The sequence below is a fragment of the Hevea brasiliensis genome, chromosome 2, assembly GCF_030052815.1.
Source record: "Hevea brasiliensis isolate MT/VB/25A 57/8 chromosome 2, ASM3005281v1, whole genome shotgun sequence".
NCBI lineage: Eukaryota > Viridiplantae > Streptophyta > Magnoliopsida > Malpighiales > Euphorbiaceae > Hevea > Hevea brasiliensis.
The window spans coordinates 4,268,968-4,293,927 of NC_079494.1; the positions used below are offsets into that span (position 1 = coordinate 4,268,968).

The 24,960-nt window shown below is 33.0% G+C and overlaps 5 protein-coding genes across 8 annotated transcripts; all 5 read left to right on the forward strand.

The window, feature by feature from the left end:
- Window positions 1–900: 900 nt before the first annotated feature.
- On the forward strand, window positions 901–3,329 carry LOC110640031 (cytochrome P450 734A1). The gene is made up of 4 exons (XM_021791171.2): window positions 901–1,842; window positions 1,943–2,187; window positions 2,359–2,725; window positions 2,813–3,329. The coding sequence occupies exons 1-4, from the start codon at window positions 1,339–1,341 to the stop codon at window positions 3,230–3,232; spliced, it is 1,536 nt and encodes a 511-aa protein (XP_021646863.2). The 5' UTR covers window positions 901–1,338; the 3' UTR covers window positions 3,233–3,329.
- Window positions 3,317–6,187, forward strand: LOC110640030 (cytochrome P450 734A1). Of its 3 annotated transcripts, XM_021791169.2 has the most exons (5): window positions 3,317–4,281; window positions 4,860–5,104; window positions 5,189–5,340; window positions 5,404–5,552; window positions 5,624–6,187. In XM_021791169.2, exons 1-5 carry the CDS (start codon window positions 3,778–3,780, stop codon window positions 6,044–6,046), a joined length of 1,473 nt encoding a protein of 490 aa, XP_021646861.2. In that variant the 5' UTR covers window positions 3,317–3,777; the 3' UTR covers window positions 6,047–6,187. The 3 variants fall into 3 exon arrangements, with proteins under 3 accessions (XP_021646861.2, XP_021646859.2, XP_021646860.2); XM_021791167.2 differs by having other exon boundaries at window positions 3,327–4,281; window positions 5,189–5,552; XM_021791168.2 differs by having other exon boundaries at window positions 3,471–4,281; window positions 5,189–5,552; window positions 5,627–6,187.
- Window positions 6,188–8,605: 2,418 nt separating this feature from the next.
- On the forward strand, window positions 8,606–10,660 carry LOC110640056 (cytochrome P450 734A1). Its single transcript, XM_021791226.2, has 4 exons — window positions 8,606–9,097; window positions 9,365–9,609; window positions 9,697–10,069; window positions 10,164–10,660. The coding sequence occupies exons 1-4, from the start codon at window positions 8,612–8,614 to the stop codon at window positions 10,575–10,577; spliced, it is 1,518 nt and encodes a 505-aa protein (XP_021646918.2). The 5' UTR covers window positions 8,606–8,611; the 3' UTR covers window positions 10,578–10,660.
- Window positions 10,661–12,509: 1,849 nt separating this feature from the next.
- On the forward strand, window positions 12,510–15,011 carry LOC110640059 (arabinosyltransferase RRA3). Of its 2 annotated transcripts, XR_009142691.1 has the most exons (3): window positions 12,516–12,892; window positions 13,571–14,777; window positions 14,981–15,011. XR_009142691.1 is itself a non-coding variant. In XM_021791230.2 (2 exons), exons 1-2 carry the CDS (start codon window positions 12,719–12,721, stop codon window positions 14,687–14,689), a joined length of 1,293 nt encoding a protein of 430 aa, XP_021646922.2. In that variant the 5' UTR covers window positions 12,510–12,718; the 3' UTR covers window positions 14,690–14,868. The 2 variants fall into 2 exon arrangements, 1 of the variants encoding a protein (XP_021646922.2); XM_021791230.2 differs by lacking the exon at window positions 14,981–15,011 and having other exon boundaries at window positions 12,510–12,892; window positions 13,571–14,868.
- Window positions 15,012–16,210: 1,199 nt separating this feature from the next.
- Window positions 16,211–21,520, forward strand: LOC110640058 (J domain-containing protein required for chloroplast accumulation response 1). Its single transcript, XM_021791228.2, has 9 exons — window positions 16,211–17,164; window positions 17,470–18,308; window positions 18,400–18,752; window positions 18,933–19,044; window positions 19,507–19,574; window positions 19,842–19,907; window positions 19,998–20,075; window positions 20,701–20,877; window positions 21,150–21,520. Exons 1-9 carry the CDS (start codon window positions 16,743–16,745, stop codon window positions 21,186–21,188), a joined length of 2,154 nt encoding a protein of 717 aa, XP_021646920.2. The 5' UTR covers window positions 16,211–16,742; the 3' UTR covers window positions 21,189–21,520.
- The last annotated feature ends 3,440 nt before the right edge of the window (window positions 21,521–24,960 follow it).

Here is a 24,960-nt window from a genome sequence, read left to right on the forward strand (position 1 = left end):
GAAGACTTAATAACATCATAATGCCAGAATGAGATAGTCAAAAATTTTTAAACCAAAAGCACCTTACACTTAGGGGTGTGCGGTTTCAATTTGGTTTAGGGTCTGCCTAGAAACTATAATCGAATCGAAATTTTGGTACAGTTCTGGTTTGATTCTTCATTATTTTAGTTTCAGTTTGGTATGATTTTTTATTCTTCGATTTCGATTTGATTCTCGATTTTTGAAATAATTTTATGTAATTATTTCCTTAAAAAAGTCATATTTAAATTAGCATTTAGGTTTTGAATTGAGTTATTAATACATAATATATCATATAATATATCTTTTAACTGTTTCAAAATTTTATAATCCTCAACTATAAAGTACATATATAATTTAGGATTAAATATATCATATAATATAATAGTATAAATATATCATATAATAACATTTTAACTATTTATTAATTATGTAATATTTAATTATAAGATATCAATATAATCATGAATTAACATATATATTATATAATAGTACATTTATAATTAAAAATTGTAAGATAAATTAATATATTTATAATTAAAATGACTAAGAAAATATATAAAAATGAAATATAATATAAGATTATATTAGTTCATAATTAAATATATATATATATATATTAAAAGTATATAATATATCTAAAAAATATAAAAAAAATACATATATAAATTTGATAACCGATTCATTATGATTCCATTTGATTCTCAGTGAAAAAATAAAATCAAATTAAAATATTAAAATAATTTTGATTTGATATGATTTTTATTGATTCAGTACATTCAAGACCCACAAGAATCATGTACTGCCCTACTCATACTACCCAACCAGCGATTACTCTCAATTTCAATAAGGATGGGAAAGTGATATGTAACCGAAGCATGAAGATTAGAGAGTTTACAATTTGTGAAAATGCTCAACCAACATCGGGCAACCAAAGTTCTATCAAGCCTCCCTTGCCTTTCTATTCGTATTTCTACCTCTCTCCCAACTAAAAGAATACCCATCGAGCGAGAGATCAATAAGCTGACGATTATCTACAGTTTCTCTGAACCCACGGTAAAGTTTATTAGGATGAGGATTACCATCCTTTTGTCATTAACATTTAGCAAATCATTAACATCTCATATACTGGCCCATGGAAAGTAGAGCAACCTGCCGAATGCTTTGACAGATTCCAATATTTTAACATTTTAGGTTTTTTTATACATTGAAAATTATGATCCGATCCTCAAGAAATCCAATAACAAATCAATCCACCGCCATACACAATTATATATCACTTTTAATTGAACACTATTTCTGCTATCTATCTTTTTCACCATGCCTCCTCTGCTGCTGCTGCTTCTTCAAATCCTGATCCTGTCACTGCTTATCTGCTTCCTCAAATTTATATACTCCACCATATGGGTCCCTCTAAGAATCCAACATCACTTCAAAAAGCAAGGCATAATTGGTCCTAAATACCGTCCGATCACCGGTAACACTGCGGAGATCCGCCGTCTATACGTTGAAGCTCAGTCCAAGAAAACGTTGGGTTTGAATCACGATGTGCTTCACCGTGTGGCTCCATTTCACTACCATTGGTCGCGGAAGCATGGAAAGATGTACGTTTACTGGTTCGGGGTGAGGCCCAGGTTGGCTATATCTAATCTGGATGTGATTAAGGAGGTTCTGATGAATACTGGTGGTGGGTCTTTCAAGAGGGTTGAGCAAAACCCTCAGGCTAAGCAGCTATTTGGGGAAGGACTCGTTGGGCTGGAAGGCGAGAAATGGGCCTTTCATAGAAGGATTGCAAACCAGGCTTTTAACATGGAACGGGTTAAGGTAATCTTACTAGTTTCTAGTATTACTGTCTCTCGGATTTCGGCATCTATAATTTGGGGAAATTTCTTGCCGGAGCTCATGGGCATAATGTTTTTGACAGGGTTGGGTGTCGGAAATTGTGGCTAGCACTGGGAATATGCTAAACAAGTGGGAGGAAATACGAGGAGTAAGAGATGAGTTCGAGATGGAAGTGAATAAAGAATTTCATGACCTCTCAGCAGATGTTATATCCAGAACGGCCTTTGGAAGCAGTTTTGAAGAAGGGAAGCGAATATTTGCCTTGCAGGAACAGCAAATGCACCTCGTCTCTCAGGCTATAAGAAGCGTCTACATCCCGGGCTTCAGGTCATCTCTTTCTTTCTGTCCGTTTGCTTTCCAAATCAATCAATCCAACTTTAAAGGATTATATTCCAAGGTTCAAGTAGTTTAGCCTAACAATTCAATCACTGAGATTTAGTTTAATATTCGGAGGATTTTAAGGGCCTTTTTCTCTTGGTTGTGAATTCAAGCTTGCAGGTTTTTGCCTACCAAGAAGAACAGAGAGCGGTGGAGACTAGACAAGGAAACTCGTGAATCTATAAGGACATTGATCAAGACTAATGGCAGAGCAAGAGAAAATTCAAGAAATCTACTTAGTTTACTAATGTCTTCATATGAAAATAAGGATGGGGAGGAAGAGATATTAACAGAAGAGGAGATTATCGATGAGTGCAAGACTTTCTACTTTGCAGGAAAGGAAACTACGGCCAATCTTTTGACTTGGGCACTTGTTCTTTTAGCATCACATCAAGAATGGCAACACAAGGCGCGAGAGGCAGTGTTTCGAATCTGTGGACGAGGGAATGAGCTTCCAGTTGCAGAAAGTTTGAATGACCTTAAGATTGTAAGTTATATACTTATATTCCTTGCTTCTGTTTTTCGAGTTGCAGGCTCTTCTTAAAAAATTTTCCTTCTTGGCATTTTCTAACAGTTGAGCTTGATAATCAATGAAACTCTGCGACTCTACCCACCAGCTGTGATGCTATTGAGGGAAGCATCTAAAAAGGTTAAGCTGGGGACCCTTGACATTCCTGCAGGCACACAACTGTATTTGCCACTGGCTGCTATCCACCATGATCCTGATATATGGGGAGAAGATGCAAATGAGTTCAATCCCCTGAGATTTGATGAGTCGAGAAATCACTTGGCTTCATTTTTCCTATTTGGAATAGGCCCCAGAATATGCGTTGGACAAAATTTGGCAATCGTTGAAGCAAAAATTGTCCTGGCGATGATCATCAGAGATTTTTCTTTTGTATTGTCACCAACATATGTTCATGCTCCAATGCTTTTCTTAACCCTGATGCCCCAACATGGCGCGCATATCATCTTTAGCAGAATTTCAAGTTGAAATTTTGTGTTAATTTATTTGGTTTCCTTATCTGTAAAAGCAATTGTACACGAAATTTCACTATTAACTCATCAAATCCAGGACCTATTTGGGGGCATCCTTCAGTCTCCTCCTTGTGTGGCCAGTTTAATTTTAGAATACGACCGTTACATACAACAGATGTATCTTTAAAATTTCCCCTTTCTTTCGCGAGAAGCTGAGGTATCTGCTCAAATAAATGAATAAATAAGATGGGCATTAAACTATTGGTACTTGGTTGACAAGGGACATCATATTTTTTTGTGCGACATGGTCCAACGATTGGTTATGGAAGGGAATCTAAGGCTAAGCCATGCTGGGATGCTTTTGATGTTCCCATTTCAACAACTTTAAGCAACTTCTACATATGAGAACTTGATTAATATGTACTGTTACATAGTTTTAAAAGCAGTGGCCAGTTGGCCTGCAATATAATATTCCCTCCTCCATGATGTACATCTTACCGAACTCCAGAGGACCTGATTCTTTCTAGCCTATAAATAAATTCATCCTTGCCTCTCCTACCCATGGGGATCATCATGTATCTCTCATTTGTTGTGATCTTATCCTTACTTCTTGCTATATCTCTTATGAAATTTGCTTACTCAATATTATGGGTGCCATACAAAATTCAAGCCCACTTCCAGAAACAAGGAATCCGCGGCCCTGGCTACCGGCCAATGTTCGGGAATGTGGCAGAGATGCGCCGCCTGACGGCAGTGGCTCAGTCGAGGCGAATGTCATTATTTGATCACAACATCCTCCATCGAGTGCTACCATTTCACCACAGGTGGTCTTGCGATTATGGGGAGACGTTACTGTACTGGTTTGGTACAACACCAAAATTGGCGATAGCTGAGGCAGGCTTGATTAAGGAGATTCTTATGGATACGAGCGGGTTATTTGAGAAGGCTGGTATAGAACCCATAGCTAAGCAGCTCTTGGGAGACGGACTTGCTGCGCTTACTGGTGAGAAATGGGCTCTTCACAGGAGAATCACTAGTCTCGCCCTAAACATGAAGCAAGTTAAGGTTAGTCTTGTTTAATTGCTTCCCTTTAATTTTCTTTTGGATTAATCACAAACAAGATCTCAATTCGTTACTAATATGCAATTACTAATAATTTAAGTTAGATAATTTAGATAAATTAAAAAGTATTTTATTATAATTTAATTGATTTAATTATTTTTTTTAATTATCGTATAAAAGTTTTTAAGGAAAATAAAAGTAGATAGAGAGTTGATAAATTACATTATTACCCTTAAATAGTTGATAAATTACTATTGTTATTAAAATTTTATAAATCGATAATTCATAACAATTTTGAGAAATGGTTGATAATATAATTTTTCATCATACAAAAAATAATTTAAATAATATTTTTTGCGATACAAATGAAAGTTTAATTAGAAAGTGTTTTGCATAAATCAAAATTTAGAGCAAAATGACTTAAATTTCCAATTTCAGAGTATAATTAATTTAACTTCTACATTTTGGATTTAATTATACCTTACTGCTTATATGATGGGACAAGTTTACCTTTTATCTAATCTGATTTTTCCCATTTTTTCTTAATCCTGATACACAATTAATATTTATTTATTTGAAAGAGATGGGTGCCAAAAATTGTAGCTAGTACATTGAAAATGCTGGAAAATTGGGAAGAACAAAGACAAGGAAAAGACGAATTCGAAGTGGAAGTGCATAAAGAACTTCATAATCTGTCAGCGGATGTCATTTCCAGGACAATTTTTGGGAGCAGCTATGAAGAGGGAAAGCATATATTTAGTTTACAAGAAAAGCAAATGCGTCTTGTCTCTCGGGCTCGCCAAAATGTTTACATACCAGGGTTCAGGTAACCAACTCTCTCCAATCAATGTTGATGGGTAGTAGTAGTAGTACATTGATAGATCTCTACAATTCTTTATTACTTTCATAGGTTTTTGCCTACCAAGATGAACAAAGAGAGGTGGAGAGTGGAGAAGGAAATTCGTGCATCCATTCGGGAATTGATCGAGACTAACAGCAGAATAGGAGAGAACTCAACAAATTTACTTAGCCTGTTAACATGTCCTCACAAGAATCGTGATGGTAAAGATGAGAAATTAGAGGTTGAGGAAGTTGTTGATGAATGCATGACGTTTTATTTTGCAGGAAAAGAAACAAGCGCTAATACTTTGACTTGGGCACTTCTCCTTTTATCAATGCATCAAGATTGGCAAATCAAAGCCAGGGAAGAAGTAGTTCGAGTTTGCAGAGAGAAAGAGCTTCCTACTGCAGATATGCTTGGTGAACTTAAGATTGTAAGTTCAATTATAAAATCTCCATTGTCTTCTTAAGCATCTCATTTCTCACATCTTCCTCACAATTTAAGCAGATAAGCATGATATTAAATGAAACACTTCGACTCTACACTCCAGTTGTTGGGTTGACCAGGCAAGCAAGGAAAGACATTAAGCTAGGGAAACTAGAAATTCCTGCAGGAACAGAACTTTTTTTGGCCTTAAGCAAGGCTCATCGGGATACTGGGATATGGGGTGTAGATGCTGATGATTTCAATCCTCAGAGATTCATCGAAGCTCGAAAACAATCGGCCATGTTTTTCCCATGGAGTTTAGGCCCTAGAATATGTGTGGGACAGAGTTTAGCCATGGCTGAAATGAAAATTGTTCTAACCATGATCATTCGCCAATTCTCTTTTGTGGTATCACCAACATATGTTCATGCTCCAATTAATTTCCTGACTGTACTGCCTCAATATGGCGCACCAATTCTCTTCAGGAAAGTCTCTAACTGATGATTTGCTGAGTTTTGTTTGGAATCCTTGTTTTGTATGCTGGAAATGAAAATTTGTCATTTTAAAATTGCATATTTGGCAGTAGTGAAAGGTTTAAAGGCAAATTATGCCTTAATTTCAAATTAGTTTGAGTCGGCTATATGGATTCCTTTTAGCCAACTACTTCTGTCAGACAACAAGTCTGCACATAAGAGCCAGGGAAAAATTGCCCTCAAACATGAAGTCATCAAGGTGGTCCAAACCCTTTTTATATGAATGTGGTCCTAACTCATAGTCATATTAATTGTCTTCATATACTGTTGTCCAGATTGATACATTATGTAACGACTCAAAATTCTGAACCCTGACTGGCGCATAATTTAAATATTCTTAAATCATGCAAGTCTTATCATAGTATCTTGAATAAATATATTGTTACTTACTAATCTCAAAAAATAGACAAAATCCAAATAAACAAAATGCTAAATAAACATAATAAATATCTCATAATTAAACTGCGGAGTCTCTACAGATTTCAAATAAAAACTTAAACTATTCAATAAACTGAACTAATTATTAGCCCGAGAAAACATGAATTCGGGTATACCATGAGAACAAATTAAAGATTGTCTCCAGCAAATGGACTGAATATTTGGATCAACTGCAGAATTCTACTGATCTAAAACAGATAACAGACAGAGAAAACGTGGTTTCAGCTAATGCTTAGTGAATAATAATTATAGCACACAACGAAATAGGAATAGACAGACGTTTGATTAATTTCATAATAAATTTTCTATTCAATAAAATCATGCTCATGCTATCAAAATCATTAATAAAATAATTATATAAAACATATATATAAAAGAAATTTATTCAATAAAAATTTTATGGTACAGTACACCAGGGTGATGATACCCCACATCACCAAAGGCCAGATAGTAAGCGCGCTATCAAATATTAGATACATTCCTCCTCATTCACAGATATCAATGCATATGATACTAATGCAAACCATAAACTGCAATGATGCATGACACGACAATGCAACCTAATACTGTGATAGTCCACATGAGCAGAAAGCATAATGTAAATCGAGCATCGCATTACCAATTCAAAACAAAAAATCAATTTGTACAAATCAATCAAAATCAATAAAAAATTTTAGATAGCAAATAATAACTGATACAACAATTTCAATAGTTTATTTCAATTATTTCAGAGAGTCAATAAGATCAAATCAATCTCAAATCAATTCAGTGTAACACATCGATAAATTTTATAATCAAATAACAATCAATATAAATACATTAAGGCCTGTTCCCGGAATCTTAATGGCTCTAATGCAGAGATAGTTGACAAAATTAATTATTTAATCAAAATCGAAATAAAATTTAATAGTAAAATAAAACTCTAGAAAATCATATGTAAAATAATTGTTAAAATATTAATTTAAAATTACATTTAATAACAAACTTAATGCTAAGAAATTTTAAAAGGGACTAAAACGGTGCTATGTACTATAATTACCACTCACTTGAAACCTTCAAGATAATAGTTATTTTCAATGGAAGAGAGACAATTTCAACTGACTAATTGAATATTTAAATCTCTTACACACCCAAAATTTTAAAGAAAAATATCAAATAATAATAAAATAAAATAACTTATATATATATATACACACACGCGCAGGGACGACGACGAACAGGGGAACAAAAGTTATATATATATATATATATATACACACACACACACAGGGTCGTGGACGAACAAGGGGACACAAGGGAACGAAAGTTTTATATATATATATATATAAAATCTAAATTCAAGGTTACTATTAATTATGATCAACCCAATTCAATATTAATGATAAAAGAGAAAATAAATTTCTAGAGTAGTTGTAACAAATCAAAAAAATAAAATCAAATCAAATTCACTTATTATTGAATAAAGAATGAGAATTTTTACCTTGAAAACAGAATCGAAAGTGATGAATAAATAAGTAAAATTTAGAGATTCTCTGCGCACATCAAATTATAAATCGTAAATTTGTATATATATAACAATAATTAAAAGATAATAAAAATACCTGTTGAGAGTATTTGTTAGAAAAAGGAGGTGACAAACAGGTTTTGAGAGTAAAGTTTAGCAGAAGAGATGATTAGGGTATATATATTTGAAGAGTTCTGTTAGGTATAGAATGTGATAAGAGTTATTATTGAACTGAGTTGTTCAAATTGTATATATATATTTAATTTAAAAATAATATATATATATATCTAAAAATAAATAAGTAGATCATCCAATAAAATATATTTTTTTATAAATATATTAAATTATTATTAACTAATTAAAATAAAATAATAATAAATATCTATAGTTTCCACGCGTTATTATTAAAAAGATGTGAAATTATTAGTAGAAAACGTCATTAGCATAAAATAAAAAAAAAATTTTTAGAGCATGATTAATTATGTGCTCCAAGCTGGTCCAGCATAAAGCAAAAATAATACATTTGTTTTAGAAATTTCAATAACATCTATAAATCTGATAGCCAGCAAAATTGATCATCATTGAAATGCCATGATATCTCTCATCCTTTCTACTATCTTAGCCATTCTTATACTATATCTCTTAAAACTTGTACGCTTAATACTATGGGTTCCCTACAAAATTCAACGCCACTTCCGAAAGCAAGGAATAGGAGGCCCTGGATACCGTCCTATGATCGGAAATTCATCAGAGATGCGACGTAAGATGGCGGAAGCGAAGTCGAAAATATCACATGACCACAACATCCTGCACCAAGTGGTTCCTGCTTACAGTGCCTGGTCCAGCATGCATGGAAAGAACTATTTGTACTGGTTTGGACGCAAGCCCAGATTGGCGATAGCAGATCCAGGCATGATCAAGGAGGTTCTGATGAATACAGGTGGGCCATACGAGAGGCTCTTAAACGACCCGTTGTCTAAACAGCTCTTGGGAGAGGGACTCGCTGAGCTTAGGGGTGAGAAATGGGCAGTTCATAGGAGGATCAGCAACCTGGCCCTTAACATGGAGCAAGTTAAGGTGAGGTGACCCTCCGCAATTTTCTTTTAATTTCTTTTGCATCTCTACAATTACAATCTCTTGCTTTTGAATTCTTTTATCTTAATCAAGTGCAAATAATAAAATTCATTACCTGGGCTTAGGAATGGGAGTATGTGGGATTTGAATTTAAGAACAATTTTGTGGGCAATGAACATGAGTTAACTGGGACAGATAAGAGAATGAGTGCTCTTTGCTATGTGCAAGTTTATTGCAAAATCTGGGAAGTTAAATTCATGCATTGTTTAGGGTTGGGTGCCAAAATTGGTGGCAAGTACAATGAAGATGTTCGAAAAATGGGAGGAAAGAAGGGCAGGGAAGGAAGAATTTGAGATGGAAGTGCACAAAGAAATTCATAGCCTGTCAGCAGATATCATATCCAGGACAATTTTTGGAAGCAGTTTTGAAGAGGGAAAACGCATTTTTGAGTTACAAGAACAGCAAATGCACCTTTTCTTTGTGTCTTTAACTAGTGTCTACATTCCAGGTTTCAGGTGACTTAACAATTAACTTATGTGCTTACCTTACTTCCCTTTTTGCTTGAAAGGCCTGACATTCAGCTCCAAATCATTTGAACCCAGGTTTCTACCCACTAAGAAGAACAAAGAGAGGTGGAGACTAGACAAGGAAATTCGTGAATCAATACGAAAGCTAATAGAGGCTAACAACAGAAGAGCAGAGAATTCAAGAAATCTACTTAGTCTGTTAATGTCCTCCCATAAGAATCATGATCAAGGTGGTGTTAAAGAAGACAGATTAGAGGTAGATGAAATTATAGACGAATGCAAGACTTTTTACTTTGCAGGCAAGGAAACAAGTGCTAATAGTTTAACTTGGGCACTTGTACTTCTAGCAATGCATCAAGATTGGCAAACAAAGGCCAGAGAAGAAATCAATCTTGTTTGCAAAGACAATGAACATCCCACTGCAGATAATCTTAGCCAACTTAAAATTGTAAGTCCATGTTTCAAGTAATTAACTGCATGCTAATTAAGAAGCTAATTGATCTCCTGAGTTCAAGTAATGCTCTTTTTGGTTTCTGCAACAGATAAACATGATAATAAATGAAACGCTTAGACTCTACGCTCCAGTCACAATGCTGATGAGGAGAACCTGCAAAGATGTTAAGCTAAGCGATCTTGACATTCCCGGCGATACACAACTTGCTCTTGTTGTAATTGCCACCCACCATGATCCTGGGATATGGGGAGAAGATGCTGACAAGTTTAATCCTCAGAGATTTAGTGAGCCTCGCAGGCATTTAGCCTCCTTCTTCCCATGGGGTTTAGGGCCCAGAATATGTGTTGGACAAAGTTTTGCTATGGTTGAATTGAAGCTTGTTCTGGCTATGATCATTAGACGATTCTCTTTTGTGCTGTCACCTAAATACGTTCATGCCCCTGTGCAGTTTCTGACAGTGCAGCCTCAACATGGAGCACAGATCCTCTTTAAAAGAATCTGAAATTGATGAATTTGCCGAGGGTGTTTATTGACTGTTGTACTAATGCAATCCAATAATATTGTACGTACTTATTAAAGTGGGATTTCGTTGTTTGTCTCAATGATTTAAGGCAAAATTTTATTTTATAGAGTTTTTATATAAGTGTATAAATACCCAGAATCCTCTTTCAAATTTTCCTTGAGTTTCTTGCCAACCAAACACCAAAAGCAAGAACAGAACTCAACCATTCATTCAATTTAGACTCTGCAAAACAAATCAACTCCTGACCAACACCAATCGCACCTTAGAGAACCCTCTCCTAAACAGCCTTACAGCTCTACCACCTCCTTTGTCAGTTGTTTACCTAGGCAAGAGAAACGAACAGGTAAAGTCGAATTCAAAAACATGTCAGCGGTAAAACTTACAAATATTTACCCTAAAAAAATCTGAATTGGTTAGCAAATTAAATGTCAATCATAAGCATAATTTAATAGTGAAGAAACAAAACCCAGAAACATTATTACAAAACATACTTAAAATATCACAGTGAGAGCAACTCAAAAGCTACAAGCAGATGTTGAGTTTCAAGCACAGCATGTAAAACCCTCGCCCTAATTTCTTCAATAAAGCTGAACAAGAGACATAATACAGATGAAACTCATAATTTTACAAAATATTCTCACAAAGCCAGTCAACGGGTATTGATTTCTTTTCGTTCTTCGTACCAAAAACTAGAGATAAATAAACACCCATAAATTTGAAGCCATTATGTATTGCAGACAAAAACAAGTGATTTCCCAGATTAGCGTTGTTGGGTTCTTGATTTTCAAGCGAAGGCAGCTTTTGAGGATCCAAGATAGATATGAAACTTGCTCTGGTTCTTGGTTTTGCTGTTGGGTTCTTGGTTCTTGACCTTGCTTTAACTTGATTCTTTGATTTTGCAGAATTGGGCTCTTGATATGCAGTGGAGAAGAGATTATTATTTTTAAAATTTTAAAATAATATTTTACAGGATTAACAATTGACAGAGTTAAAATCTCTGATAGCAAGGCGGCCGATTGGGACTTAATTAGATAAAAATTATAATATGTAGAGTTAATTAGATTAAAATTGAATGTTTGAGGCTTGATTATATTTAAAAAATATTTAAGACTTAATTGACTATTAGTTAATAAGTAAGGAACTAAAATGGACATTTGCCAATATTTATTGCAAACCAAAGAAATTTAAGGCCAAATTGGCCAGGCTTTTTTAAAAAAGGTAATTAACAACAGTAAGTTTGCTCATTTTTATATGTTTATTCTCTTATTTTAAATTTGAAATTATTTAGGCTGTTAAAAATTTAAATATTATTACAAAAATAATTTTAAAAAAATTATTTTATTATTTTAATATTTTTATAATTAAAATTTATTAAATTTAATTGTAATTATTTTTTAATGTCCTTTAAATAATATACTTAAAAAGTAACAATGATTACAATGGCAGCGCTACATAGACGTCTATATAACATAATTCATGAATAATTCATATTATTAATGCATAGTGCAGTCGGTAGATTTTATATTTTATTAAAAGTTTTTTATTTTGATATTTATAATTAAAATTTATTAAATTTAATTTTAAATTAATTTTTAATATTCTTTTATTAATATATTTAAGAAATCTATCTCTTGTTACCCTAGCTTTAACAGACATTAGAGACCAATAATACAGTATTATGTTTTTATAGTTATTTTGATCTTTTTGTATACCATCTGGGCTCCTGCCCGTTCGATCATCAACTTATTATAACACCACACATAAAGTCTTATCATCGGATGGGTGAGATTTCATGCTACAAGTAGGTTAATCGAGAGATGGTAACCCGCGAGACACTGAGTCAGACAGACGTGATCTTCTCCATTGTCCACTTCATTTATTTATTTATCTTAAAAAAGGGCAACTGCCCTGCCCGAAGACTGTGTTTTGGGTCTTGTTTGGATTCGTAGAAAAACTATGCTCTAATTTTCCACATAGAACCGAAAAAAGAAGGATAGATTATGTAGAATGTAGTTTGTGTTGAGGAATTAACTTTGAATTTTCAAAGAGGTCAATCCATTGATGCAATAAAAGCAAGCTTCTCTTCGCTAGTGCGTCATAGACTCAGATAAAGAAAAGCCATGGCGAGTCTGGGTCGTAAAGAAAAGGGCCAATCACTTCGCGGATCTCGAATCGCAATAGCCATTGTGATCGGAGTTCTTCTGGGGTGCGTCTTTGCTTTTTGGTTTCCTCATGGATTCTTTAGCTCTGATTCGGCTGCCCCGAATCATCGAATTGCTACGTCCAATCTCCAGGTTTGAATCTTTGCGCCTTAAATGCTTAAAAATTGCTCCCCGCTGCTCTCTGCTTCCCTCCTTTTTGTGTCTTTGGTGCTTAGTACTGCTGTTGTTTATGGAATTAAACTAATTTGTGTTTTTTGTGCTCTCTAATTGTGTCTTCTTGTAAAATTTATGAACTTGAGAGAGTTGACTTTGAGTGCCGTTAATGGGGTTCATTACTTTGCGAGCTGGATAAAATATAACTTGATTGTTCGGGTAATTGAGTGTTTTAATCCCCATTTACATCTGCATGTTAATGTACTAACACTTGAGTTTATGAGATAGGAATTTATAAACTTCACCAAATGAAGTAGGTAAACCTGCAGATGGGAGTTGAATGAACTTGAAGCCATCCCTGTGGTATCAGTGTAGTTGTGATGGTAGCACTATTGAGCTATGCCAGCCCTTATTTAGTTCTTAGTGTTGTCTTAGTTATTGGGAATCATAGTGATATCAGATCATTATAGTTTTTGATCATGGATTTCTAGTTTGAAATTGAATACATAAAAAAAATGGATTCATCTTATTGTCATTGGATGCCTAATTTGCTTTTCTGAGTTAGTTTTGTCTCTGTTATTGGGAATCATAGTTTAAAAGTTTGCATTGTTACTTGATGCCATTATTTTCATAATTTTCCCACTGCTTATTTGTTAGATTGGCTCGCCTTCATGTGAATCTGGGGAACGAATCAAAATGCTTAAATCAGATATTATCTCTCTATCAAAGAAAAATGCTGAATTGAAGAAGCAAGTAAGAGAGCTAAGTGAACAGCTGCGGCTGGCTGAACAAGGACAAGATCATGCACAGAAGCAGGTTTTGGTGCTGGGTAAACAGCAGAAAGCTGGGCCCCCTGGTACTGTGAAGGGTTTGAGAACTAACCCAACTGTCGTTCCTGATCCATCTGTGAATCCAAGGTTGGCAAAAATCTTGGAGGATGTTGCTGTTGGGATGGAGCTGATAGTTGCACTTGCAAATTCAAATGTGAAAAGCATGTTAGAGGTCTGGTTCACTAACATTAAGAGAGTTGGTATACCCAATTACCTGGTTATAGCATTAGATGATCATATTGTAGAGTTCTGCAAGTCAAATGGTGTTCCTGTATACAAGAGAGATCCAGATGAAGGTATTGATTCAGTTGCAAGAACAGGAGGCAACCATGCTGTCTCTGCATTGAAGTTCCGTATTTTGAGGGAATTTTTGCAGTTGGGTTACGGTGTTCTTCTTTCAGATATTGATATAGTATACCTACAGAACCCATTTGATTACCTTTATAGGGATTCAGATGTTGAATCTATGACTGATGGTCACAATAATATGACAGCTTATGGATATAACGATGTCTTTGATGAACCTGCAATGGGTTGGGCTCGTTATGCTCATACAATGAGGATATGGGTTTATAACTCTGGTTTCTTTTATATAAGGCCTACAATTCCTTCAATTGAGCTTTTGGATCGGGTGGCTGATCGTTTGTCAAAGCAGCATAACTCATGGGACCAAGCAGTTTTCAACGAGGAGCTCTTTTTCCCTTCACATCCTGCGTATGATGGGCTTCATGCTGCCAAGAGAACTATGGATTTCTATCTGTTTATGAACAGTAAGGTCCTTTTCAAGACTGTGAGGAAGGATGCTACGCTAAAGAAGTTGAAGCCGGTAATTGTTCATGTAAACTACCACCCAGATAAACTTCCAAGAATGAAAGCTGTTGTAGAATTCTATGTTAATGGAAAGCAAGATGCATTGGAGCCTTTCCCTGAAGGATCTGATTGGTAGGGATATAACTACAGAAGATTACAGGAGAATTAGGCTTGCCCCAACAGATGGGCTCATCATATCACTTGTTATAATTCACATGTTACGGGTAGGTTAATTTAATTTAATGTGAGATGAACTTTCCCTTGTTTTTTCTTGAGATTGGTTCTGCAACATAAAAGTTCAGTTTCATTCAATTACCTTCATTGATATGTTTGTGGTATATTATGAGCACCAACAATTTCATGAACGTTTTTGTCTTCTTTTTCTTTGAAAATTTGGCCATGTACTTATTACTGTACTTGTTGCAAGCTCTATTGCTCAAGCTTTTTCAGGATGATTGATATGCCAACTTGTGGAGCTCAGATAAGCAATGAGCGGATATTGACTGGCAACGGACATGAATAACTCACACGTAGTTGGTGTTTGGTTTACCCGTTGGGTTCAGCTGATAGCTAATAGACACCAAAACAGAGATAAATTGTAGTGTTTGGCAAGCTTGAAAAATAGAGTTGGTAGCTGATGGGCAACCATCAGGTGCAGTTTGTATCAGCTCTATATTTTTAAAAAGTGTTTCTCATCAGCTGATAGCTGATCTGGTTTTATTTTTTATTTTGATTATATTATCCTTTTTTATTTAACTTGAAAATTAATATTATTAATATTTTTATTTTTTTATTTATAATTTTAATATTTTAATTAATATATTTCAAGTTTGTTAAAATATTTTTTATTAATAACATAAAATATAAAATATTTATTTACATTCAAAAACTTAAAATTAATTATAAATTTTTCTATTAACAATAATAATTATTTTATTATTTTATCTATATTTTTGAAATTATTTAATTATCTTAAAAAAATAATTATTTTCTTATTTCAATAATAAAATAAATGATATAATATAAAAGATTAATAATTATATATTTATTTAAATAATATAATATATTAATTTAATAATTATATATTTAATTTAATAATAAAATAAATAATATAATATAATAAATTTATAAATTTATATTTATTTAAATAATAAAATAAATTAAATTATATGATATATACCCTTATTAGTCATTTCACATATTAACAGCAACAGCTAAATATAATTTTACCAAACACTTAATATAAAACAGCTATCATCAGTTATCAGCTATCAGTTGTATTCAACAGTTAATCTAAATAGGCCTGTAATAAATAGTAGTGGACATGGGCCACAAGTCATGAATTCCAACGGCCCTGGGGCTGGTTGCTTTATTTAGTCACGCACGTCTCTGATGAGCTTGTGTTACTGCACAAAATATCATTCGACAAAATTGAAGTTCCATAAACAATAATACTTGGGTTTTAGGTTTGGTGGTTGCTTTATTTAGTCACGCACGTCTCTGATGAGCTTGTGTTACTGCACAAAATATCATTCGACAAAATTGAAGTTCCATAAACAATAATACTTGGGTTTTAGGTTTGGCATTTAATTGCCCCAGGGCCGTTGGAATTCATGACTTGTGGCCCATGTCCACCACTATTTATGTGGACAGTGTTTGTCAAAGCACTTCTGTCTGTCCAAAATTGTCACGAGGACTTGCATTCATATAACGGCAATCACAGGCTGTCATACTAGTAGGAAACTGACCCAAACGAGCGTCGTATCACAAGAATCTTAGTTAACGGTGACCAAGAGATCTAATTCTCAAATTCCTCTTCAAGACAAAATTAGCCTAACTATTTTCTTTTGGAATTTTCTTCACCTTATCCACACACACACACACAGATCCTCACACTCAACCACACCAACCTTAACCCCACCTTCTGTATTTTCCCTTTCAAGATCTTCTCCAAGTTTCCAATTTTAACAATTCAGATTCTCAAATCTCAAAATCTGTGCTAGTTTAGCAGCAACAGCCAATCTCCATTACCCCTTTGCTGCAGTTCCAAGATCACTTAGCTGCGAAGAGATTTCCCGCCAAATTTCCTTTTTGAATTAGTCTCCTCAAAGGTATTGGTACTAGCAAAACTGAAGAGGTTTTCTGAGAAAGAGAGCATTCTTTTGGGTTATAGCCCTCAAAGATCCTCTATGAACCATCCAATTTCTTCTCCAAAAAGCCCCTGTAGAAACTCATCAGATATTGATTTCAATGATGTGTTCGGTGGCCCTCCAAGGCGACCGTCAATTCAGGAGGTGCGACACGGCTTTAGTGAAAGTAAAGATTCATATGCATTAAGGAGTGATGAGGAAACAAGTTCATATCGCCCTCGGTGGTCTGGTCTGAGCGAGAAGCCTGTCTTTGGAGAGGAAGGGTTTAGTAGAAGGCGATATACAAGTGATGACTTCTTTGATGATATTTTTAAAGGCAATGAGTATTCCACTTCTTCTCCAAGGAAGAACAATCGAGATCCATTCTCTTCCGCTCCAGGTTCGAGAGTTTTAAGTCCTGTTCATCCCCTGCCACCAAGGGCTGAGCCCTTTGCGAGTTCATCAGTGCCAGCACAATTCAGGTTTTGGGTTTACTTCTACATACTGATTGCTTATTACTACATCATAGAGCTTGAAGCTTAATTTACCAGATTGTTCCAATCATTTGGCTGGCTTTTCAATGGGGAATATACAATACTCATTAAGAATGTTTCTCAGCTCTAAATGTTGTCTGGTGGTTCTTCTTATTTGCGTACCTATATAATTAAAATGTCCTAATTTTTCTTGATTGTCAACTTTTATTTAATTTCCATATTAGTATAAATCATTTTAGCTGATTTTTGCGTGAATTCCAAAGGCTTATATCAATTTTTGATAACTTTTGCAGCCTCCCTGCCAAACTAATTAAAGGGAAAGACTTGCCAACTTTTGGATCCAGTGCCCGTAATCATCACAGAAATAAGGATGGTACCTCAACTGGAATAAGCTTTTATTCATATTCTCCTGTGTCTAGATTTTCAAGCAAAGCAAATCAAGCTCAGGGGCCGTTGAGAAATGATGTTTTTTTCCAGAGCTCTTTATCGCAGGCGCAATCTCTTAGCATTGAAGAGTCATTAAACATTGTGAAACCTAATGAAATGGACGAAGGCAATGATTTGAAAATTGATTCAAATTGTTCTGAAGGTCCAAGCATAGGTAACCAGTTCCACTTCTCTATTTACAAATGGGCAAGTAAAGGGATACCACTAGCATTGCCTCTTGGAGGGGGAAATAGTTCAAAATGGAAAGAGAAGTTTAAATTTGAGAGGAGTTCAAGTGCTTCTGGACGGATAGCATGTGAAGGTATGGCAAAGGAATTACCGACAGTGATTCCTCAGGATATCGATTGCCTCTCATCCAATATTAGCACATCGTCAGATGCTAAGTCCTCTGAGATTGAATTTGATAAAAAAGAGAATGGCTCCCTTTTCAATAGAAGGACCCTTAGAAAATTAGAACAAGTGCAGAATCTTGAGGAGGCAATTCTTCCTAAATCTGTCTCCGAAGTCCCAAGCACTCATCATGAAGATGGTCCTGGTAATGTTATCTTTCAGAATTCAAATAAAGAAACAAAACCTCGTTCTGTTCTTGGTACGGGCTTTTCTGGAAAAATAGAGAAGAAATTTTCTGTGGCTACACAAGAAGCTCCCAAGTCTGAGTCAAAGACACTACGTTCTCTGTTGATAGGTAATGCTTATGAAAATGGCCAATAGTTTTCTAGATCAAGAGTATCGCTTCTCATGTAAAGTCTCAAATGTTACGTTTATTACTTATGCAGCCACCGATGAGATGACTACCAAAAATGAATTAAAGGAAAGCAAGGTGAAAAGCATCAAAAAGTCAGTAGCAGGATTTGATGTCAGTGAAAAAGTAAAGAAACGAGATGGAAAAGGAGTCATATTGAATAGTGAAGTTATGGTTAAAACCAACTTACAAGGTTCATCCATGAATTCACGAGATAGCCTTGCAAAGAATCAAGGTAAGGGAAAAGTCAGGGAATTTGTTAAAATTTTTAACCAGGAAGCTTCAAACAAACCCAAATTCAATGTGGGCTCTCAAACTCGAAGCTCTAGATGGAAGGAGAGAGGCAAATTCAAGACAGAAGATGATGCAAGTGTTACCTCAACTCAGGTAAATGAGAAAGTGCACTTGCCTGATGCAAACAAAAACAATACACCCCATGCTTACATTGTGGTAGCTTTAAGGCGATATTTGTTTTGCTTGCCCTTGCATTAACAATTCATACAATTATATAATTTTCTGAATGCCAAAAAATTTCCAGAACAGTTCTGAATGAATGATATGCTTCAGGTAGATGAGTTTCTTATGCTGTTAGAGAAACAACATTCTGATACAAGGAACAACAACCATAAGTCCATGGAGATTTCTTCTGGACTTGAGGATAGGTCAGCGCCAACTGCAGGTATTTTGGACTTGACCTTCGATCAGATGACTGATGTTGCCTGACTAAACACGTGGAAAGATTTAGTTATGATAAAAGGATGTGATGCATGACTAAATTTAGGTATTTCTAATGGCTGGTTGCTGACTGGGGAATGTTGGATTGGTGCTGCATATGTGATTGTCCTATAACTTCTAATACAACTAGAGTAAAGAAAGTGAAGAAGCGTGATCAAATTGAACATTAATCTGATTCATTATATTTCAATTACTCTGAGAGTTTGCTAAAATGGGCTTCCTTTACCATGCGTGTATAAGTGGTAACGAGATTCCATGTAATACCTATATATGTAGATCAAAATCACATCCAGTTTTTAGCGGACTGCTTTATAGTACTATATTCCATTGTTTAAGTTTTTTCTGCATACAGTATTTGTGGCTGTTCAAAGATATGATACGTAATAGATTGAAATGTTGTTGTCAGGACCAATTTCTGATGGCTCAGAAGCAATAGCTGGAGATCCAGATGATTCCTTCCAAGGAAATATCCTGGTGTGTAATCATGTCAAGTTTCACTTTGCAATTGAATAATAACTTCTTAAAGGATCTTGCTTTCTTATATCCCAACTTTAATGTTGCAAAGATGAATAAGTAAAACGTATTATTTTCCTGTTAATGCATAAGCATGCTATTAACAAACTAAAAATTGAACCTCATTGTTCTGTGTTTGCAATGGTGTAGGCATTCTGTTAACTCCTTTATATGCTATTATTAAATCGCAGCTTCTAACAAACTAGTTTAAATTTGGCTTATGAGCAGATTAAAGAATTACCTCGGGATGGAGATGAACTGCCACAAGTTGGTGATAACCAAGAAGATATCCAAGTAATGTGGAATATAAGCTATTGCATAGCTATTGATTCTTTGGTTGTGGCAGGAAATGCTAACTGGATGTCTGGATCTCATTTATTGCAGGTCATTAATGCTAAAATTTGGAAGTGGTCAAATGGAAAAGAAGGGAGCATCCGTTCCCTCCTCTCAACTTTACAATATGTGAGTTAGTCGTTAGAGGCGGGTGGGCACTTCCCACACACGCTCAAACATGAAGTAGGAAGAACAGCACACAAGTCCTGCATTGAACTCACTCAAATGACTTGATACATTCAGCTTTACTTATATGGATATTTACGGTGCTCAAAATCTAGAATCAATTTAATAAGACCAAATGAAACTCCTAAATTAATAACATCAAGTGAAACTCCTAAAACCAAGAAGTTCAAAGAACAAAAACTTCTAGCATTTTCAGTTTCTCTGTTAAACTGGGAAGCCTTCACCATCTGACCATAACTCTTAGAAAGCTCATATTGATGAACCAGTGATTGAGTAGACAGGCATAGCTTTCCAAAGAGTTATTATTCACCTTATTTCCATTGTCTATTTGAATGATAAATTTCAATCAAGAAGTGCATTATTTCTTTTGATCTTCAGTATTTTTTATTGAATCTACTGTTTTCATATAGATTGGTTGTTTCCTACTGTATTTCATCATGTCTTAAGCCAAATTTTTCAGGCACTGACTAATTGAATAAACCTCACCCTGCAAGGATAACTCCCTACAGCCTTAGGTACATGCTAATAACTTTATGCCTCTTAAAATTGACATTGATTACACGTGCAGGTACTTTGGCCTGAAAGTGGGTGGAAGCCTGTGCCTCTTGTTGATATAATTGAAGGAAATGCAGTGAAAAGATCATACCAGAAGGCCTTACTCAGTCTACACCCAGATAAACTACAGCAGAAAGGTGCTGCATCACATCAAAAATACATAGCAGAAAAAGTTTTCGATATTCTGCAGGTAATATTTGTTTATTTTTTACCCCAGGAAATCAAATAAGATAATCAGCAGTCTCTAAGAAATTCATTGCCATGTTACTTTGCCCAACCACTTAACACTCAGTATTTATAATCTGCCCATTTAGACACTGTAACAATCCCTTAGCGTATTAATCTCTGGTAACAACCCTGAGAAGAACACCTGGGAACAAGTTATTTGTACCTGTATGAGTATGTTTGGTATTGGTTAATTGATCATGAAGTAGAAATATAAAGTTTGTTACTTCTGCGCAGGAAGCATGGACCCATTTCAACTCACTCGATCCAGTGTGACCAATGAAGTCTCAACTCTCAAACTACGAGAATTTATTCAGTGCAACCGTTATATGTGCAATAAATACATCTAATCATTGATTATGATAGATCTACGTGAACCCGTCATGATCAATGGTCACAATATATCGATTACATACTACAAATAAGTGTTAACATATTATATTGATAGGCTTGTGAGAAAACTACATTTTGGACTCTGTGTAGGTATTTTGTGTGGTGTGCTGCTATGTATTGGACATACCTGCTTGGTTTCTATATTGTATTGAATATGCTAAGCAAGAGTTTAGATTAAAAAAAAAAAAAAAAAGGAGTGCCTTGTGAATGTATCATTAACATTCTTATAATTCCACTTGCTCTGCTGATAAGTACAAATTTCTTAAATTTGAAACCTGGCAAAATTCGAAGGTTTATAAATATGAAGATGATTTTAATATTATTAAATTAAAATTTATTGGTTGATAAGGGAGGGATTTGCAAGGTTATTGGAGTCCCAAACCAAAGAACTGTATCAAATCAATAAAAATCCTATCAAATTGAATTTATTTTAATAGTTTGGTTTGATTCTGGTTTTTTAGTAAGAATCGAATTAGAATCATATACTAAACTGGAATCGAATCAAGAACCAATTTTGTACATTTGTACCTTAACTATAAGATTATAAAATTTAGAAATAATTAAAAAGTATATCATATGATATATTGTAGGCCTAATATTCAAAAAAATTCAAAACTTTGCCCTTTTTTTAACTATAGCCAAAACTTTTTTGTTATCCAATTTTGGCCTAATTTGAAAGTTTAGTATTTATTATGGTCTAGTTAAAATTAGGGATTTGGGAGGCGCTGACGTAGTCAAAATATTATTTTTTAATATGTTGTTACTGACGTGACAGGTGATGTGATAGAAACTTTTATATTCTTATTGACGTGGCAAAAATATTATTATTTTATATGTTATTATTGATATGCCATATCTTTAATAATTAAAAAATCTAAAACTTTTTAACTTTTATCAATTATAATCAATTCTATAAATTTGTTTCATTTATAGATAATTCACTAATTTTGATTTAATTTAATCAAAAATTAATATTTTATTACTTAATAAAATTGTAAAAATGAATATTCATGCTACTTAGTATAATAAAAATAATAATTTTCTCCTCTCTTTACCCTTATATTCTTTTATTTATTTAAAAATAAAAAATTCATGTAAAAAATATCAATAATAACAATATTAATTATTTTAGCAAATAATAACAATAATAATAATAATAATAATAATAATAATAATGTGGTTGAATGTCTATATATTATTTGATGTGAGTGAAAGAGAGAGAAGGGGGGAGGGGGACATTATTGAGAGTCAGAAAGGTGAGTAGAGGGTGTGTAGGAAGAGAGAGATATAAGTGGAGAAATATTTTTAATTTTAGATAAATAAAAATTTATTTATTTTCATAAATAAATTTCATAAATACCAAAAAAAAAAGAGAGAAGGGGAATTTTTTTATTATATTAAATAATATAAATATTTATTGATAATTATATTAAGTAATAAAATATTAATTTTGATCAAATTAATTAAAAATTAGTCAATTAATGAAATAATCTTATAAAACTGGTTAAAATTGATAAAAATTAAAAAGTTTTAGATTTTTTTAATTATCAGAGTTATACAACGTCAACAGCAATATATAAAATAATAATATTTTATCATGTCAATTGTCATATTAATAAAAATATAAAAAATTATATCACATCATCTGTCACGTTAACAATAATATATTAAAAAATAATATTTTTTATCATGTAAAATCCCATGTTAACGTTCATAAATCTTCAACTTTAATCGCGTCATGATAAATATCAAATTTTCAAATTATATCAAAATTAATTAAAATTTTAAATTTTTTATAACATTTGACTTATATTATATATTATTTAAACATTACTTTTTATAGAAGTAATTGTATAAAATTATTTAATGAATAGAAATTTAATCATTATCAAATTAGCTGAAATTTAAAAAAATAAAAAATCAAATTGAATAAAAATTAAAATAATAAAATATTAAACTAAAATAGTATTGAAGTTTCAGATTTTAATTTTTAAGTGCACCTTAAATCGAAATTAAAACCGCATAATTAGGGATGAGCATTATTCAGTTCAAACCGAATAAATTGAATCGAATCTCCTTAATTCGATAATTCGGTTTGGTTTTTAAGATAATTTAATTCGGTTTGATTTTTTATTATAAAATTTTCAATTATTTCAGTTCGATTCGGTTTTGAAGACAAAAAAATCAATTAAACCGAATCGAACCGAATAGTTTTATTGATTTTTAAATTGATTTATTTTTATGGAAAATTTATGAACTATATGTAATTTTATATGTATAAATTGTTTAATTTTATTGATTAATGGTTATTAGATTCAAACCAAGGTCAAAATCAGACTAAATAACTTGAAAATCAAGTCTAAATTAAAAAATAATAAAAAATCAAAGCCGATCGTTTTGAACAAAGTCGAACCAAAATATAGCAGTTCGGTTCTATTCAATTTTTCATCCATTTCGATTCAGTCCAATTTTTGAAATATATAATTTTATTTTTATTATTTAATCCGATTGGATTTGATTTGAATCAAATGCTCACCCTTACACATAATTTAATGCTGTCGAGAATCATTTACACTATATTTGGGAAGGGAGGAAAGTAAGAGAGGAAATAAATATGAAGGGAAAATAAGTTTATTTTTCATTGTTTTATTTGGATTAAGTAGAAAATAGAGGAGGGAAAATATTAGAAGAAAAATAAAAATATTTTGTATTTTTCTCATTTCTCTCTAAACTCTAAAACGAGGGGAAAGTGAGAAAAAATATTTAAAAGTATAAATATGATCCTATATTTAATAGTTTTTTTAAATTTAGAGATAAAATTATAATTTTACTATTCATAAAATAATTTTTCTTCCATTATTTTTCTCTCTCAATCTAAATAAGGAAAAAAAAAATAATTTTTATTTTCATTCTTTACTTTTCTTTTTTTATTTTCCTTCCACTTAAAATGTTCCCAAACATAGTGTTAAGCTTTGCTTTGCTTTTTTTTTTTTATTTTGGGCCAATGGCTTTGCTTTGGGTTAGGCAGAAGCTACTGTTATAAATAGTTTGTATGTTAGATAGTATAGAGAGAAAAAATTTCTATATTGTTAAAATATAAGAAACTGAAGAAATGACAAGAGTGAAATGTGTATAAAATTATATATATATATATATATATATATATATATATATATATATATATATATATATATATATATATATAATTCTATTATGACACTTGGCACGTATATTTGTGAAATAAAATAATTATCTTATTATAATTTTCGTAAATAAATTACGAACAGATGTATTTATTAACAAGTAGATGTGTCTATTAATAAACAGACATATCAATTTTATATAAACAGTCACAACTGTTTGTATAGGTGTCTGTTAATAAACAGACATATCTATTCTATACAAACAATCACAACTATTTGTATATGTGTCTGTCAATAAACAGATATATCTTTTACACAAACAGTTGTATCTATTGGAGATAGATAGATGTGTCTATCTAAAAAAGACGCTATAACTTTTCATTCTTTATAAATATGGATGAGTTTTTCAATCCAGATATATGCTACTTCTACTTTTTTTTATTTTCTTCTAGTATCTCTAAATTTGGTTCGTATAAAGAGTTCTTAAGGGAAATTTTCAGGAGTTGCTGTCT

Coding starts and splice junctions, on each gene's coding strand:
- LOC110640031 (XM_021791171.2), top strand. CDS start 1,339: ATGCCTCCTCTGCTGCTGCTGCTTCTTCAAATCCTGATCCTGTCACTG. Junction 2,188..2,358: donor GTCTACATCCCGGGCTTCAG/GTCATCTCTTTC, acceptor TCAAGCTTGCAG/GTTTTTGCCTACCAAGAAGA. Junction 2,726..2,812: donor GTTTGAATGACCTTAAGATT/GTAAGTTATATA, acceptor ATTTTCTAACAG/TTGAGCTTGATAATCAATGA.
- LOC110640030 (XM_021791167.2), top strand. CDS start 3,778: ATGGGGATCATCATGTATCTCTCATTTGTTGTGATCTTATCCTTACTT. Junction 5,105..5,188: donor GTTTACATACCAGGGTTCAG/GTAACCAACTCT, acceptor TTACTTTCATAG/GTTTTTGCCTACCAAGATGA. Junction 5,553..5,623: donor TGCTTGGTGAACTTAAGATT/GTAAGTTCAATT, acceptor TCACAATTTAAG/CAGATAAGCATGATATTAAA.
- LOC110640056 (XM_021791226.2), top strand. CDS start 8,612: ATGATATCTCTCATCCTTTCTACTATCTTAGCCATTCTTATACTATAT. Junction 9,098..9,364: donor TTAACATGGAGCAAGTTAAG/GTGAGGTGACCC, acceptor TGCATTGTTTAG/GGTTGGGTGCCAAAATTGGT. Junction 10,070..10,163: donor ATCTTAGCCAACTTAAAATT/GTAAGTCCATGT, acceptor TTTCTGCAACAG/ATAAACATGATAATAAATGA.
- LOC110640059 (XM_021791230.2), top strand. CDS start 12,719: ATGGCGAGTCTGGGTCGTAAAGAAAAGGGCCAATCACTTCGCGGATCT. Junction 12,893..13,570: donor TTGCTACGTCCAATCTCCAG/GTTTGAATCTTT, acceptor CTTATTTGTTAG/ATTGGCTCGCCTTCATGTGA.
- LOC110640058 (XM_021791228.2), top strand. CDS start 16,743: ATGAACCATCCAATTTCTTCTCCAAAAAGCCCCTGTAGAAACTCATCA. Junction 19,045..19,506: donor TAGGTCAGCGCCAACTGCAG/GTATTTTGGACT, acceptor TGTTGTTGTCAG/GACCAATTTCTGATGGCTCA. Junction 20,076..20,700: donor TCCTCTCAACTTTACAATAT/GTGAGTTAGTCG, acceptor TTACACGTGCAG/GTACTTTGGCCTGAAAGTGG.